We start from the raw sequence: 17385 nt of genomic DNA, 5'->3' as shown, positions 1-17385 counted from the left end.
TGTAGCAAAAAATAAAAATAAAAACGCAGACCTGGCAACCCTGGCTTGAACTACAGGTGATTCATAGGGTCAAAAAGAGCCTGCTTTAGCGTCACTATTTGTTAATGCGTTAAAATTCAACACAAAAGCTGGTTTGCCAACCGCCAAGAAGAAGAATAAATTCAACACAAGAGTGATTTTCTTCACACACAGTATGAATGAGTTGCAGTCTGAACACGTTTTTCCGCACCCTTTTGATTGACAGGATACAATGTTTTAAACAATCGGCCGATGGCCGACAGTGATAATAATACCGATTGTTGGCCGATACATCGGTGCATCTCTAGTACAGAGACCGTTAAAAGTCAATCAGATCATTAATTTGGTAAGTTGAATTTGAGAACCGGATCAGTTTGATTCGGGAACGATGAACGAATCATTTTCAGAACATTTTTGTGAACAGGATCAGCGATTAATTGAAATGATTTGATTTAGAAGAACGGTTTGTCATTAAACCAGCGTGATAGCCTACTTCTCTAGCATGAACACATAAGGGCTAATGCCAAAGATTTTAGTGTATAGTGAATAATAGGATATAATTCTATCTGAAAAATAAATCAGTCTGTTTTCTCTCAAGGTGTATTTCTGTTTATCTACTTGAAGGCCTACAATCTTGGTGACAGGTGGTCAGCAGGTAAAACTTTGCAAATTTAAGTGGTGACTCAAGATAAATATTTAAAATCAGATAAAAATGTATGGTTAACATTTACAGAAGAACAAATGACATATGGGGAGGGAATGTTTCAAATATGAGATAACATCTGTGGACACATCCTAAGCATTACTTTGGACTTTATTGACCACATTTTGGTGATTAATAGGCCATAACACCATGAACTTTATAAGCCAGAAAAAAAGCCAGAGGACAGTTATAAAAGCATTTGAACAATTTTCTGGCTTTATGGGGGCTATATACTTAAGTAGTTTGCTTGAGGAGTTTCCCATGCAAGTGTCAAAATATTCTAAATTTTTAGTATGTTCATAACAGCTGCATTACTGAACGATGACACATAGGCAAACACAATAATATAGAAACGCACACAGACACAATAAAGATAATTTACTTTAGTTAGCATGGCAATTTCACCCAAGGCATGGTGTGCATCTGCTATGTCTTGTGATTTTTTATTAATTTTTTTTTTACATTTGTTTCATTTCTACATTTTCGGTTCACCAAAGCAAAATCCTGACATTTTTCTTGACCATTTTGTATTTGTCAGTCATTAAAATGAGAAACACTGTGCAATCAAAGCATATCTGTGTAGACTCACTGTTGTTATGGAGGCATTCAAAATCACTCTTGTAATGATGTACAGGGTTCAGAAAACACAATAAGAAGACAGATGTGGTAGTCACAACAATAACGAAACTCACACGTCACAAATCCTTTATGTTTGAAAGCCAGTATGACAACATAAAGAGGCTTTAGCAGCCTAACAATGGTCTGTCGCATATAGCACAAAAAGATACGTATAGTCGCTATAGACACTGATGCATATGTGGCAGTCATGGTACATAATGCACATACAATGTAATTTAATACTTACAAAGACAGTGCAAAACTAGGCAAACACAGTAAAACAAACTCTGCATGAACAGAGTTATGCCCAGTTGCCCATGGATATAGTTGTCATTGTTTTCTCTGATACCATTGTGTACACGTTTAGCATCTACAGATGGATGACAACCATAAATGTTTCTTGTATGGGACAAAAAAAAGAAAATATTTGCATAGTAATCAAAACTTTTAATTACACTAATATTACTCCAGTGTAAATAAATAACCTTTTACATATTTAACATATAAAAATACAGATTATAAGTTAGAATATTTATGACAATTTATGTGAAACTCCTCTAGCTAAGATTACAATTGATGTTTCACGTGAAATCAAAAATCGGGGAAAAAAAGTGAAAATTTAATTTAACAATAATACCTTACAGAAATGCATAACTTCACAGAATCATATTAAAGGACATAAACATAAAACCATTGTGTTTAGTAAATATACCATTCATTACTTGATATTAATATATTTATTTACCTTCTGATGCAATATATTGTATTTATTTTTAATTATCTCTATTAAGGACAATATGCTAACAAGGACAATATGCTCTTGCCAGGCTAAATGAGAATATTGTTCTTAATTGATATGCCTGCAATACAGGTAAATAAACAATAAATAAATATTCACATGAATAATTCTGTTTTGAAAATGCAGGCTTTTGAAAAGGTTTCATTAAAAGCTTTTACCAAGTACGTAACACTGAGAAAAATGTCATTACCACCCTTTATGCACAGAAATCTTGTTTATCAGCAGAAGCTCATTTATGGTTTTATTTTCAAAGCCTCCACCATGAACACCTCTGCTGAAGTGAGTCAAACTACTGTCGAAATAGTGATGCCAGTGTCCGTCACTTTTAGCTCCAAACCCAAAAACATTAACCTGTGTGAGAGATTGAAACATTAGGACATCAGTGTTTGCAATGCACTTTATCAAACTTGTGCATTGTGCATGCTTGTGCAGTAATACAGGGCTGATAAGCAAGCAAACGCTAACCACAACATCCATCCCTTAGAAATTCATTCCCTTAATTCACACTCCAGTTACCATCATCACTATATGCAAATCAAACTTTCATTTACATATAGCTAAGGTTACAAATAAACCAATAATGTTATTGGCACACATACTTTATTTATTTATTTATTTATTTATTTATTTATTTTATTTGTTTAGTTAACAGGGACATTGCACATTAATAAAACATTTCTGTAAATGCACCAGAATTAGCCTGTACGACATGCTCATGGTTTTCATTGACGGCCTGTTGGATTTTGCACGCCAAGTCTGCATCTGAATATTTGTAATATGCACTACAAGTACACAACCATTCAAAAGTTTGGAGTCAGTAAGAAATTAACACTTTTATTCAGCAAGGATGCATTGGGTCTTTGAAACATCCGAGCCCTTTATTGTGCACTGTTTACATTGCATGTAAGCATCTGCATAAAATGGATATTTATTAGCAATAAAAATTGATATACAGACAAAAATAAATATACTGCAAAACAGAACAGTTTACTGTTTGTGCCATAATGAATAGGAATAATGAATGCCATGACTTATAGACATGCCTCTAAATGGCATGTAAAACCAAAACGGTCCTTTTACATGTCAATCAGATTGTCTCTTGCAAAGTACACTAGACTTCATGCAAAGTAAATAGTCTGGCTCTGTGTACAAACGTTGGAAGAACTGAAAAAATAGACAAAACATTTACCTGATCGCAGATGTGCAGGGCAAATATTAATGTAATGAAGCCAGTAGAAGGATATTTGCCATGTTTCTCCAGCCAGCTCTCGTAGACGTATTTCATGAATGCAGGATGGATGATCATCACCTTAAAGAATAATCAAAATAATCAAACAATATACTCTTAAAAATACAGGTTCTTCATTGGCATCAATGGTTCCATGATTGCACAAAAGGTTCTTTATAGTGGAAAAGGTTTTTAAAATGATTTTCACACTAAAGGCCCATTCACACCAAGGACGACAACTATAAAGATATCAGGTCTAAAAATTGTTCTAAATGTCTAAACTCTAACGACAACGGCACAGATAAATGATATCGTTGGAATCACTTCCAGAATGATTTTTTTCTAGCAGATGAACCATAAAAACTTTGACAGCTTTGACATTTAATCATGCTTTAAAGACCTTGAGCATTTAAAGCTGCAGAAGACAAAACTGCAGAATAAGCAGAACAATATTATCCGCTGGTGTGGATGCTAGTTATCATTAGGCTATAGTTATCTTTATAGTTATCATTCTTGGTGTGTGTTTCTGTCTCTTGGAACCTTTACACTTAAGAGTGTACACTTCAGGTGATTCTGACTTAATCATGCATATTTTAATGATTTGTTCAGGAATATGATTCTTGATAGATACCTTGTCTCTGTCTGCATTTACTGTAGGTCTCACTCTAATGTAAGTGCTGAGGAACACAAAGATTCACTACATTAAGAATAATTGCCATGAAATGTGAAAGATGCGTGTCTGGAAGCTTTTTAATAATTCTGTAAGCGTGTATTTATGAAATAATTGTACCTTGTGATGTGTCTAGTGGTGAAGACACTGATGAGCCAGCGCATGTCTGTAATCTTAAAGGGCAGAAGCACCAGATGAGTGGAGTTGTCCACATCCATAGCGCTCTCAGGGTAGATTATCCGGTGAGTGGTCTTAGAACCCACATCATTCTCGAAACCTTTTGTCGGACCCTTATTTATCCTGAGGTAAGAGCATGATGATGCATTTTTAACAATCATCTTTGGTTGCATACATTGTCGAGACTTCAAAATAGAAAATAACATACCTTATGACTAAGTCATGGCTGTCTATTAGTTGACCATAGTGGGATCCCAGGAGGTTCCCAGAGTTTCCCACCACAGCACAGGTTCTGCAGCGATCTGGACCAGCGTCTGAGTAGTGTTCTTCATCGGGGAAGAGAGAAAACAATGTGTCCACCACATCTGTGTAGTTGACTTGAGAGGATTCGGATTGTAGATCCTATACGAATGTTAAAACACATGAACGGGTTTAAGAGCTTTTAGAAGAGGAATCTTTGTCTCTGGGAAGAAGACACATGATATTGATTGTTTTTTTATTGTTATAATTTTAAAGTTTTTTGCACAATAAAAAAAAAAATGTATATGCGGAAAACCATCATTTACTTAAAGGTGCAATATGTAAGAATTTTGTTCCAAACACCACTAGGCCAGTGTTATATATTTTGTTCACTTGAGTACTTACAATATCCCAAATGTTTCCAACTATTTGTAAATCGTGAGAAAACTGCAATTTTAACCAAGGCTCCGGGACGTGTGAGGAGTCACCTGTCAATTGCGTCATACCCACATTACCTTCGGTTTCCGGTTTTATTTTGTAGAAACCATGGAAACACCAAAGACATGTTTTAATAGACAAGGGAACAACTGTTTGGTTACATTTATAGACAGAAAACTAATTATAGTTATATAGCTCAACAAGTTTAGTCTTATTGTTTTCTAATTTTCTTGATTTTTTTGCGAGTACCATGCTTTTCCATGCCTCAGAGAAAAACACTATTTTGTCAAGTAGCTAACATAGTATAATAAGATGCAGCTTTATTTTTAGTAACAGTAATACAGAATTTTCTCCATCATACAATATGTTTTAAAATCAATTCCATGCCATTTATCAACACAAGCCATCCAGCTTTTAATATGATATTCTAAAATCGATCTGCTTACTGCAGTGTGCAACAGTGTCTCGCAGCAGCCGCCGAGCGAATGCACAGAGTAAGGTTATAACATCATTTTCAACACACTCAAATGTATCTAATATGATCAACAGCCCTGTGTTACCTCATACTCATGACCAGAAAAGCGGAACCGGCACCGGCGACTGCAGCATAATAAAAGTTCCGCTGCTCGTGAGGCGTGTGTTGCGCAATCGCTCCAGCGGCCTCGTTCAGCTCCCACAACACTCGGTCCTGCTCTGCTTCATACTACAGTAACGTTAATAATCGCATCCATGAACAGGATTTCTTCCCGAGTCCTATCCCGATTATTTCCACTGGCTGTGATGTGAAGACGATACGTTTTTTTTTTTTTTTTTTATTGACATATAAAAGCAAATGTTACAAGTCAAAGAATTTAACAACAATAATAGAATTATAAACAAACACAAAAACAGTAAAGAAACAAACAAACAAGAAAATAATCATTAATAAATAAACAATGGAAGAAAAAAAAAAAAACTATGAGCCAGAGGTAATATAACTTAATGTAAGTTAATATTGAAGGTCCCTTTTTTTTTTTTTTTTTTTTTTTCCCTTCCTTGTACATCATAAAAGGCATAAATGTTATACTTTGTGCACAACGAATTGGACTTTAGGGCTTTGACATTGCTGGAAGAGGACATAGTGCACAAATAACATTTCAAGTCTTGACAAAAAATAATAAAAAGAGGTTTTACAGACAAAAATTTACACTTATGTATAAAAAACTTGGCTAGAAAAATAAATAGATTTATAAGAAAATACTTGTCTTTTAGATTTTTATCCAAGTTGTATAATCCAAATAATACATCCTTAAACTCCAAAGAAAAATTTTCAAAAAGAGAAGCACGTACAAAAACAAAATTTCTTCCAAAAAATAGCTACATGAGCACACTCCCAGAAAAGGTGAGATAGACTCATCTTCCACCCCACAAAAAGAGCATAGAGAATCCAACTCAGGAAACATTTTTTTGATATAAAGATTGACAGGGTAAAAACGGTGTAACAACTTAAATGATATCTCTTTAACCTTATTAGTGATTAAATATTTGTTGGGTAAAGACCACACTTTCTTCCAAGGAATATTATTAAAACAATTACTCCAATAAGATATTACAGAAGGGACAGTAATGATATCGTTCTGAAAAAGTTGTCTGATCCTTCTATTCCTGAGGGAAGGACTGGACAAAAAACAAATCTTTCCTATTGCTGTCTTACAAGGATGAGCCCAAGAGGTAGAAAAAGGTGAAGAGTCTCCTGAGTTTTTTAAAAGAGCAATAGCTCCACTGGGGATGGCATCCATCACTATGGCAAAGTCTCGTGAGGTGAAAGGAATACAATATTTAGTTAAAAATTCAGAATAAGAAAACAAAAGACCATTTGAGTTTACAAGTTGAGAAACCAAAAGAATATTATTAGTAAACCAATCTGGAAAAAAAAAGAGTTTTATTTTTATATCGGATATCATGGTTATTCCAAATAAAATATCTGTGGGGACTAAAATTATGTTTGTAAATTAAATGCCAAGCCAAAAGCGTCTGCTTATGGAAATTTGATAGGCAATTTAGAAATATTGTAGTTACATACTAACAGAAAGGGGAGACCACCAACTTTAGAAAAAACATAGTTAGGAATAGTGTTCCATATGGATTCAGAATCAGTCAAAAACTGCCTCAACCAATTGATCTTAAACATATTGTTTTAAGAAGCAATGTCAAGAAAGTTAAAATTGAAGATGACACGTCCCAAGATTCTGCGCTCAAACTTGGCGTCATCAATACGCCTTTGTTTTGAATAGGTCTCTAGCGATCTCTAGCGGACAGAAAATATTACATATTGTACCTTTAAAGGCTTAGTTCACCCAAAAATGAAAATAATGTTATTTATTGCGATTTCAAAACACTGCTTCAGGAAGCTTCGGAGCGATATGAATCAACGTGTCAAATCATGATTCGGATCACGTGTCAAACCGCCTAACTGCTGAAATCACGTGTCTTTGGTGCTCCGAACCGCTGATTCGACATGCTGATTCATAACGCTCCGAAGCTTCCTGAAGCAGTGTTTTGAAATCGGCCATCACTATATAAGTCGCACCAAAAATATTCTCATCGCTTTATAATATTAATATTGAACCACTGTACTCACATGAACTGATTTAAATATGTTTTTAGTACATTAATGGATCTTGAGAGAGGAAATGTCATTGGCTATGCAGGCCTCACTGAGCCATAGGATTTCAACAAAAATATCTTAATTTGCGTTCCGAAGATTAACAAAGGTCTTACGGGTGTGGAACGGCATGAGGGTGAGTAATAAATTACATTATTTTTATTTTTGGGTGAACTATTCCAGGGTTTCCAGGTTTTCACAACAAAACCCACCCAATTGCTATTCAAAATTAGCCCAAACGCGTTTCAGGGGGGCCCCACGGTAAAAATTGCGCTTGGGTCGCTTCAACCCACAGACATGAAAGACAACCCGCGGTAACAGTGTAAAATGTTTTTGCCCATGTGACGTCACCGATCCTATCAAAATGGGACATTTTTGAAACTTAATTAAATAAATGCTTTGTTTATAATGAGGAGGACGTTTTAAGCTATGAAATTTGCAGGTTGATTTAATGGTAAAAAGACCTGTTATATGTTAACTGATCAAGGCTAATTAAATTTCTCATGTCAAGACCCCTTTAAAATAAAATGAAAACAATGATAATGTAAATCGCATTAAACTTTGTTTAAAGTTGGCCAACAAAGTATTCCACAACAAAATAGTTTATATAATAAAGAATACTTTAAATAATAAATAGTACTAAATTATAACTTGAGAATAACTTGAGAATTAACTTAATTCTTTTCAATTTTTATAATTTGTTCTTGACCTGATTAAAGCCCAGTAGACAGTTATTATTTAACTTATTTTATAAAGAATCAGAAATACACTTTTCAGAAAGGTGATAAATTAACTGTTCATTTTAAATACTTTCATTGATTAAAAGAAAAATACATGACTATATGTGTCTTTGTATAAAGGACACATTGTTGAAACACCCACACACACCCCACACACACACACACACACACACACACACACACACACACACACACACACAAAATAACAGAAAATTGTTGGTCTGTGCTGCCACCATGTGTTCAACAATCAGAACTTCAGCTTCTGGGAAATCCTTTCACTGGAATCTCTGAACTGATTAAAGAGTTGAGATATTTTTATTAAGAATATCTGAGAAGAATTGTCTCTTAAAATGGGTTGAAGTAAGGCCTACTTCTTAGAGATATTAAAAGGCGTGTGGGTTTCCTCAGACCACTAACAGAGCACATGTATAGGGCAGTTTTCATTATTTGTTCAAAATCGATGGACAAATGGTAAGATGCAATGGATGCTTAAAGGGATATCATTTACTCAGCCTCAAGTTGTTCCAAAACCTGTATAAATTTCTTTCTTCTGCTGAACACACAAAAAAAGATATTTTAAAGAATATGGGTAACCAAACAGTTGATGGGCCCCATTGAATTCCATAATATGGAAGGAAAAAAATACTATGGAAGTCATTAGGGCCCATCAACTGTTTGGTTACCAACATTCTTCAAAATATCTTCTTTTGTGTTCAACAGAAGAAAGAAACTCATAGAAGTTCATAAGTTAAAAAAAAAGACATTTAATGTCACAGAAGTTTTTCTACATTTTAAATTCCTGACTAAAGTTGTTGTTGCTCACTTGTGTTATTGAGTTTAGTTAAACCAAACTATACTGTTTCAGACATTATGATTTTTACTAGCCACTTTCACAAGCCTTTAAAATGATTATAACGCTTTTTAATTTATTAAAACGTCCTGTCCCAAGACTTTACTGTTGCCTGATGTCATTTAATCATCCACATATTCAAGACTGCAGATAACCAAATGTAATCTTTTCAAGAATCAGCCACTGAAAAACACATATTGGGTGAACACATTCCCCTCAATGGTGGTTATGTCCTTAATTTATGGCTACTCCATATAGCAACATCCTCACCCACACTGGAGCTGATGATTTTCATGGATGTAAATTAGCCTATTTTTAAAACATGACTAGTTCCCATCTATATCAACAAATTTTAAACTTTATTTTTTGCAAATGAATGTGACCCGATCTTTATTAACCGTGATCAAACCAACTTCAGTCCCTTGATTTTCAGACTTCCAGAAAGAAGTCACGTACCTTCCACCATCTGTAGACGTCTGTCCTCAACACACTGTTTCTCTTGTTCATCAGAGGCGGAACTGTGGGGTTGAACCGCATGAAGAACCAGTCATCATCGCTCAGATCCGTGACACATTTATCACAAGCACACAGACCTCCTTCGGAATCAACAGATGTTTTGAGTAAAGTATAGATCACCGCGTGTTGGAAGAACATAAAAAGAACGAAGATGCTAAAAGGGAAGAGCGCTGTGATGAACGAAGATCTCCGTTTAGGGAAGGGAGCCATATTTTCAGCTGGTTGAAGAGGGTTTCAAATCCTACAGCCGAGAAGATAAAAAATAGCCTACATTAGTGTGCAATTTATTATTACACTCTTAAACATGAAAATATGGCCTTTTCCGTAGGTCTGTTTATAGTTGTTTTTACCTGTTTTGAATTTTGCGCTGCGTTGTGTTATAGGCTAAGGCCAGTTTCACACCGCAAGCATCAGCGGCGCGTAAGCGCGTCGCTTTAGCAGCGCGTGAGCGTGAGCTGCAGCTGCAGAGACGCGCGAGTATTCACACTGGAATCGTATGTACAGGTGCTGGTCATATAATTAGAATATCATCAAAAAGTTTATTTATTTCACTAATTCCATTCAAAAAGTGAAACTTGTATATTATATTTATTCATTACACACAGACTGATATATTTCAAATGTTTATTTCTTTTATTTTGATCATTATAACTGACAACTAAGGAAAATCCCAAATTCAGTATCTCAGAAAATTAGAATATTGTGAAAAGGTTCAATATTGAAGACACCTGGTGCCACACTCTAATCAGCTAATTAACTCAAAACACCTGCAAAGGCCTTTAAATGGTCTCTCAGTCTAGTTCTGTAGGCTACACAATCATGGGGAAGACTGCTGACTTGACAGTTGTCCAAAAGACGACCATTGACACCTTGCGCAAGGAGGGCAAGACACAAAAGGTCATTGCAAAAGAGGCTGGCTGTTCACAGAGCTCTGTGTCCAAGCACATTAATAGAGAGGCGAAGGGAAGGAAAAGATGTGGTAGAAAAAAGTGTACAAGCAATAGGGATAACTGCACCCTGGAGAGGATTGTGAAACAAAACCCATTAAAAAAACGGTGGGGGAGATTCACAAAGAGTGGACTGCAGCTGGAGTCAGTGCTTCAAGAACCACTACGCACAGACGTATGCAAGACATGGGTTTCAGCTGTCGCATTCCTTGTGTCAAGCCACTCTTGAACAACAGACAGCGTCAGAAGAGTCTCGCCTGGGCTAAAGACAAAAAGGACTGGACTGCTGCTGAGTGGTCCAAAGTTATGTTCTCTGATGAAAGTAAATTTTGCATTTCCTTTGGAAATCAGGGTCCCAGAGTCTGGAGGAAGAGAGGAGAGGCACACAATCCACGTTGCTTGAGGTCCAGTGTGAAGTTTCCACAGTCAGTGATAGTTTGGGGTGCCATGTCATCTGCTGGTGTTGGTCCACTGTGTTTTCTGAGGTCCAAGGTCAATGCAGCCGTATACCAGGAAGTTTTAGAGCACTTCATGCTTCCTGCTGCTGACCAACTTTATGGAGATGCAGATTTCATTTTCCAACAGGACTTGGCACCTGCACACAGTGCCAAAGCTACCAGTACCTGGTTTAAGGACCATGGTATCCCTGTCCTTAATTGGCTAGCAAACCCGCCTGACCTTAACCCCATAGAAAATCTATGGGGTATTGTGAAGAGGAAGATGCGATATGCCCGACCCAACAATGAAGAAGAGCTGAAGGCCACTATCAGAGCAACCTGGGCTCTTATAACACCTGAGCAGTGTCACAGACTGATCGACTCCATGCCACGTCGCATTGCTGCAGTAATTCAGGCAAAAGGAGTCCCAACTAAGTATTGAGTGCTGTACATGCTCATACTTTTCAGTTGGCCAAGATTTCTAAAAATGCTTTCTTTGTATTGGTCTTAAGTAATATTCTAATTTTCTGAGATACTGAATTTGGGATTTTCCTTAGTTGTCAGTTATAATCATCAAAATTAAAAGAAATAAACATTTGAAATATATCAGTCTGTGTGTAATGAATGAATATAATATACAAGTTTCATTTTTTGAATGGAATTAGTGAAATAAATCAACTTTTTGATGATATTCTAATTTTATGAGCAGCACCTGTACAGCGTCACAGCAGCGGCTCCAAGCTGCATATAAAGTGAGCATTTCTTTACGAAGATAGCTGTAAATTAGTTTTTATAAGTTGATCATTTATAAACTTGATAGTCTTGAAAGTTTGTTAACATGGGGAAGTGTATAACACTCGCATATAAACGTAAAATAAATAAAAATAAATAAATAAAAGCGTTGTGTTATTCATTGCTGCACACGAATGAGGTAAGCTTTGTGTTTTACATCATTTGCCGCGTGCACATGTTTACAACACAGCAAACTCGGCGAAAAAAGTCAGCAAACTCGGGTTTGATTTGGGTATGCTAAAGCCTATGTTTGTGTAATAACTAAAATAATGTTTATGTATCATATTTTCTGGCCAGTTTATAATACACCATACTTTAACCCAAACTGAATAATTAAAAACAAGTTTAAATGAGTAAATCTTCTATAAATATTTTTTAATATTAATTTTCTTTCCTGACATAGCTACTCCAATTATTGTTAAAACACACTAGATATGCTTATTATGTAGCTGCGAGCCGCTGTTGTGACGCTGTACAAACGCTTCCAGTGTGAATACTCGCGCGTCTCTGCAGCTGCAGTTCACGCTCACGCGCTGCTAACGCGACGCTCACGCGCCGCTGACGCTTGCGGTGTGAAACGGGCGTAATTGATAATGTCCTGACAGAAAATTAGGCTACCAGTAGCCTACATTCTTTTAGTGTACATTTTTTATGTTAATAAATCATCTCATAGGATTTTTTCCCCATCTTCATTGTATTTGATTGGTCTAAAACAAATTTCAGAATCAGAATCAGAAAGAGTTTTATTGCCAGGTACGTTTACACTAGGAATTTGTTTTATTGACAGAAGCTTCACAGTGCAACAGAGTGACAGCGACAAGACAAAGATAATAAAAAGAATAAAGAATAATATACAAATATACAAAAAAAAAAAAAAAACATAATATAGACAATTTGTATGTACAGTTATGATGTGTGCAAATTTGAAATATAAATAATTATGTGTTTTAAGTAAATAATGTATAATAGTGTTGTGTGTTCCGTGTTTGTCAAGTGTCTGCACCGGAGAACAAGAAACGCCAGCGGTGGACAGAAAAAAAAGGTGTTTGTGCCCCCAAACCAAAGTTGCGTTCCTTATTATATCAACTAGGAGCGCGGTTTGTCCAGTATTTTGGACCTTCACATTATTTATTGCATTTGAATCAGCTTCACATATAAGCGTTAAAAATATGTAGTCTAAACAAAGCGCGAAAGCTGTGGAGCGAAGCTGGGCTATGCTTGCAAGCGACTGTCATTGGATGCTGATATATCAGTTAACAGGATACTCGAGAAAACCACAATGAGAGAATATTCTCCATAATGTAATCTAGTATAGGAGTACATATACACATAGGCGATATAGCTACGTTTGTATGATTATCTTTGTGAGGACATTCATTGATATAATATAGTGTTTGTTGCTGATTAGTTAAATCAGGTGTGTTTGACTAGAAAGAGTTCGAAAATGTGTAGTGTCGGTCTGCCTCCCGGAACAGGGTTGGGAAACACTGATATAATGCAATCCCTAGTCCTTTGCCCTAAACTTAACCATCAAGTGCCTATCCTTTACCTTAAACCTATCTTTAACCTTCTAACATTATCCCTAAAACAAAGTCTTAACCCTCAAACAGCCCTTTAAAGGGCTGTCAGAAAGTTTGTCATGACGCCACTCAGACTGGTCCTCACAAAGATAACCACACACAAACACACACACACACACACACAGACACGCAAGACCCAATGTATTACATTTAATATAGAGAAACTATATTAGTACTCAAACTGAAGAGTCTTTTTGCAGTATGTAACAAAGAGAGAAACTAATATTAATTAAAAAGAAATAGTAAACCTACCTGATGTTTGGAAAAAACACAAATTTTAAACAATCTGGAACAATAGCAGTAATCCTGAGGAATGGGTGTCAGATGTGTGAATCTAGTGGTAGATGATCAGATTAAATATGAGGGATGAAGCAGAGGAGGAGGGGTTTCTCTTCTACACACCTTATGATCATTACAACACTGTTTGCATTCACTTCTCTCTGATATAAAACACACCCTCAGTTTCACAGACATATCCAGCTCCGTGGAAGTTAACTTCTCACTGATGACGATCAAGAGCATCTACTACTATATGACATGTTCATGGTTTTCATTCACTAAGTCTGCATCTGAATATCTGTAATATTTAAGATACACTACCATTCAAAAGCATGGAGTCAGTAAATTCATGCTCCGCACTGAGTTTTTTTTTAAAAGATATTTGCTTTACATGCTCATTTGTAGTTACTTTAAGGGATGAATCAGAGAAGGAGGGGTTTCTCTTCTACACACCTCATGATCATTACAAGACTGTTTGCATTCACTTCTCTCTGATATAAAACACACCCCCAGTTTCACAGACAAGGCTTAAGCCAGTTCTAGACTAAAATGCACGTTTGAGCCGTTTTATCTGAAAGCAACTTGCTCTGACATATCTTAAAATATGTCAGTGCCATTGTTTTGTCTCAAGATGCACACCAGTAATGTTTCTTTTTAGGGTAGGAAGCAACTTAAATGCCTTAATTGAAGTCTTAGGCCTTTCTGGCTTAGTCTAAGCCCGGTGTTGTGTAATATTCGGTTCCGGTGAAAAACTGTTCCAGTGGGTGGAGTATACGTGAATATTCATGATATTTCCCCTGTTGTGGGCGTGGCCTTGAGACAACGCGCAGACGAATGGAACTGAAAATATTAGTGCTCAAATCGAACTCGTTTAATGGATTATTTCGATAATGAAGTAATGTTCGATGTTAAGCATTAACTGCAACAGTTGACATTTTCAAAATATATTGAATATATATAATGAATATATTGTGTAATATGATAAATCGTCTGTGCTGTTGTTCCTGATTGATTACAGACATTCGGATTTCGGTAAGGACACCGCAGAGCCAACGTGATCTCATGAGAAAACGTGTGTATTTTTACGTAAATTGTGGTTCCACCACACGCACATTTACCTACGTTTTCATACACACAAAAACGTACAACATACGTATTAACAGCAATAAAAACGTAAATCATGTAACGTAAAGTGTGAATGTATATAAATTTCCCATGTATTAATATTAAAATCGTGGCTTTAATGATTTAATGTTGTTTTTAGTCGAATTTATTGAAAGCAGTTCACTCATCTACTTAATATGAAATAACATTTCTGTTCGTGACTTGTGCTGCTCGTTTCGGAGGATTGCATAATGTTAAACAAGACTACAATTTAAAACCTTATGAATACATTTTCTGTAATTGTTTAATCATTTTGTAATATTTAGTTTGTTTGCTGTGCGACACAGAAGGCGTTTTCTCCTATGCAGCGACTGACAATACAACCATAAGATACACCAAAACACAACATAAATTCACAAATCACATCAATTTTATTTGTTCGCTGTACTCCCAATCTTTAGAATCCATATGTTTGTAAGGAACAGATCCAAATTCAGCCCTTTATCCATCGATCTTCATTTTGATTCTCAGCAACAGCGACAGTCACAGTCAAAGCTCGCGCTCGTTATGATTCAAATTTGAAAGTAGCGCCACCCTCGAGAAGTGTTACGACATGGTTTACGGCACTGTTATCGAACGCTCATTGGTTCTCACCTTCATCACAGATTACGACATGCCGTGTTTCAGTGGATTGACATTTGAAATGAGTGTCGCGCCTTCACGGAGAGAAGCTGGATTCATCATATTTTCATGGATTAATGAATTAAATTCTGCTCTGTACCCTATAAAAAACTATTACCGCCAGAGAGGACTGTGACTGGAACTCATCATCTTTTGAACTACTTTTGGTACCACTTTTGACATTTTCGCAACAAAAAAAAAAAAGATTGTGATTACGCTTGTTTGTCTGTCATTCTTTTATTTCTATTAGTAGGTAGTTTAAAGAAATGGTTATGGGTAGGTTTAGGGGTAGGTGTAGGATTAGTGGCTCAAAATATCGTTTTAATGTTATATTTTTACTAAAATTGTCATTTTCCTATACATTTCTACCCATTATGTTTTATTCTTTTAACATTCTGTATAAAATGGGTAGGTTTAGGTTCAGGATGGAGTTTAGGGATCTTACATTTATCTACAAAACGATAAAAGGGAAATTATACATATATCTTTAAGACATGATAAGATTCGTAAATATTTTACGTTTTTTCGCTGTAAAAAACGTAAGTATTTTTACGTTTTAGTGTCATAATTACGTCAATATTGTACGTTTTAGCACCTTTCTAAACGTACAAAAATGTACGTTTTGTGTCTTTGAAAGTTACGTATTAATACCTACGTATTAACAATGAGACCAGGCTGGCAGAGCAAACAATGAGCAAATAACCTATTCTAATCTGGGATAGTACAGTTTATTACTTGTGCCCTATTAAAATATTTATAAGCTAGCCTGCTGTGAGTCATCCTTCATTTCTTGTTTATTTCACATATAGCCAATGTTTCTGTTAACTACATAAATTACATACCTGAGGAGAATGTTTTATTAATCTTGCAGTCATCATAAACATTGCGATTTGTACTTTATTATATAATACAGTGCATAAACCTTTAAAGCATTGTTCTGATGGCCCAGTCTTTCTTATATAGGCCAGCAGTTACTTCAAGAATATTATTCTATTATTTTTCAGAAGCTTTGCTTTTGTGATGCATATTATCATCATGTAAAGTTACTGTCTGTTTCAGACTGGATGTGAGTGCTGAAGTCACTTAGCTCTGGCAGTGTGTGATCTGGACATACATGGAGGCTGTTCTCATTGAGTGCCAAGGCCCTGTTTTAATAATCTCAGACAGCAGACATTCACTTAATTTTGCTTTGTTAGAGTTGATGAAAAACATACAACTGTAAAAACAATCCAAATAAAACACTAAAAAAGATGACATATTTAATTTGTTTACATGCACATCACATTAACCAACATCAGAGAACAGTGAACATGAAAGTGTGTTGTTGAATTATTGAAATATTAACTTTATTAATCTCAGGGGGACTTCAAGTAAATATTTTAGTTCAACAGAGTTTGGCTGACAAAAACGTTTGGGAATCCCTGTCCTACAATGTTGAAGATCAGAAATGGTATAATTGTATGTATACTTGTAAAATGAGAAGAAATACTTTTGAATAATATTTTCAAATCTTAAACACGATTAACACAACATTATGGATTATTAAATTTTTGGATGATTTCACTTACCATTATAAAACACATGACATGAAAGTAGGTTGTTTTTCAGTGCAACGTATGGTCAAAGAATAGACACGATGCTTTATATAAATATATGTGTGTGTGTGTGTGTAAGAAATATTTAGTAATAAAATAGTTATTAGTAGTAGTTATTTCTCTAAACGTGATTTTACTCTTAACTAAATACAACCTGTTTTTGTTAATGAAAACAGGATGTGCTCTTTTGAGGGTGCATGTTAAAGGGATAGTTCATTAAAAATAAAAATTCTGATGCCCTCATCTTATTTCAAAGTTGTATGACTGATTTTTTCATGGGACATATTTTGAAAAATGTATCAGTGTATTTTTCATACAATGGAAGTCAA

The 17385-nt window shown here is 35.5% G+C and overlaps 1 protein-coding gene across 5 annotated transcripts in view; it reads right to left on the bottom strand.

Moving 5' to 3' along the window:
• Window positions 1–1082: 1082 nt before the first annotated feature.
• Window positions 1083–17385, bottom strand: part of LOC127501015 (CMP-N-acetylneuraminate-beta-galactosamide-alpha-2,3-sialyltransferase 1-like) — a 48507-nt gene continuing 32204 nt past the window's right edge. For 2 of the 5 annotated variants that reach the window (XM_051872719.1, XM_051872722.1), the window contains exons 2-7: window positions 9582–9882; window positions 4422–4615; window positions 4157–4336; window positions 3998–4043; window positions 3328–3447; window positions 1083–2489 (exon numbers count right to left, since the gene is read on the bottom strand). In XM_051872719.1, coding sequence (XP_051728679.1) covers window positions 2325–2489; window positions 3328–3447; window positions 3998–4043; window positions 4157–4336; window positions 4422–4615; window positions 9582–9851 — 975 coding nt within the window. In that variant the 5' untranslated portion in view covers window positions 9852–9882 and the 3' untranslated portion in view covers window positions 1083–2324. Of the gene's footprint in view, window positions 2490–3327; window positions 3448–3997; window positions 4044–4156; window positions 4337–4421; window positions 4616–9581; window positions 9883–9991; window positions 10125–13649; window positions 13789–17385 lie in introns of those variants that run through there. The other 3 variants (XM_051872720.1, XM_051872721.1, XM_051872717.1) reach the window with 3 other exon arrangements.

This window comes from Ctenopharyngodon idella, chromosome 19 (genome assembly GCF_019924925.1).
Source record: "Ctenopharyngodon idella isolate HZGC_01 chromosome 19, HZGC01, whole genome shotgun sequence".
Classification (NCBI taxonomy): Eukaryota; Metazoa; Chordata; class Actinopteri; order Cypriniformes; family Xenocyprididae; genus Ctenopharyngodon; species Ctenopharyngodon idella.
Note: the sequence above shows the minus strand (reverse complement) of the source record. Positions and strands in the feature narration are given on the sequence as shown.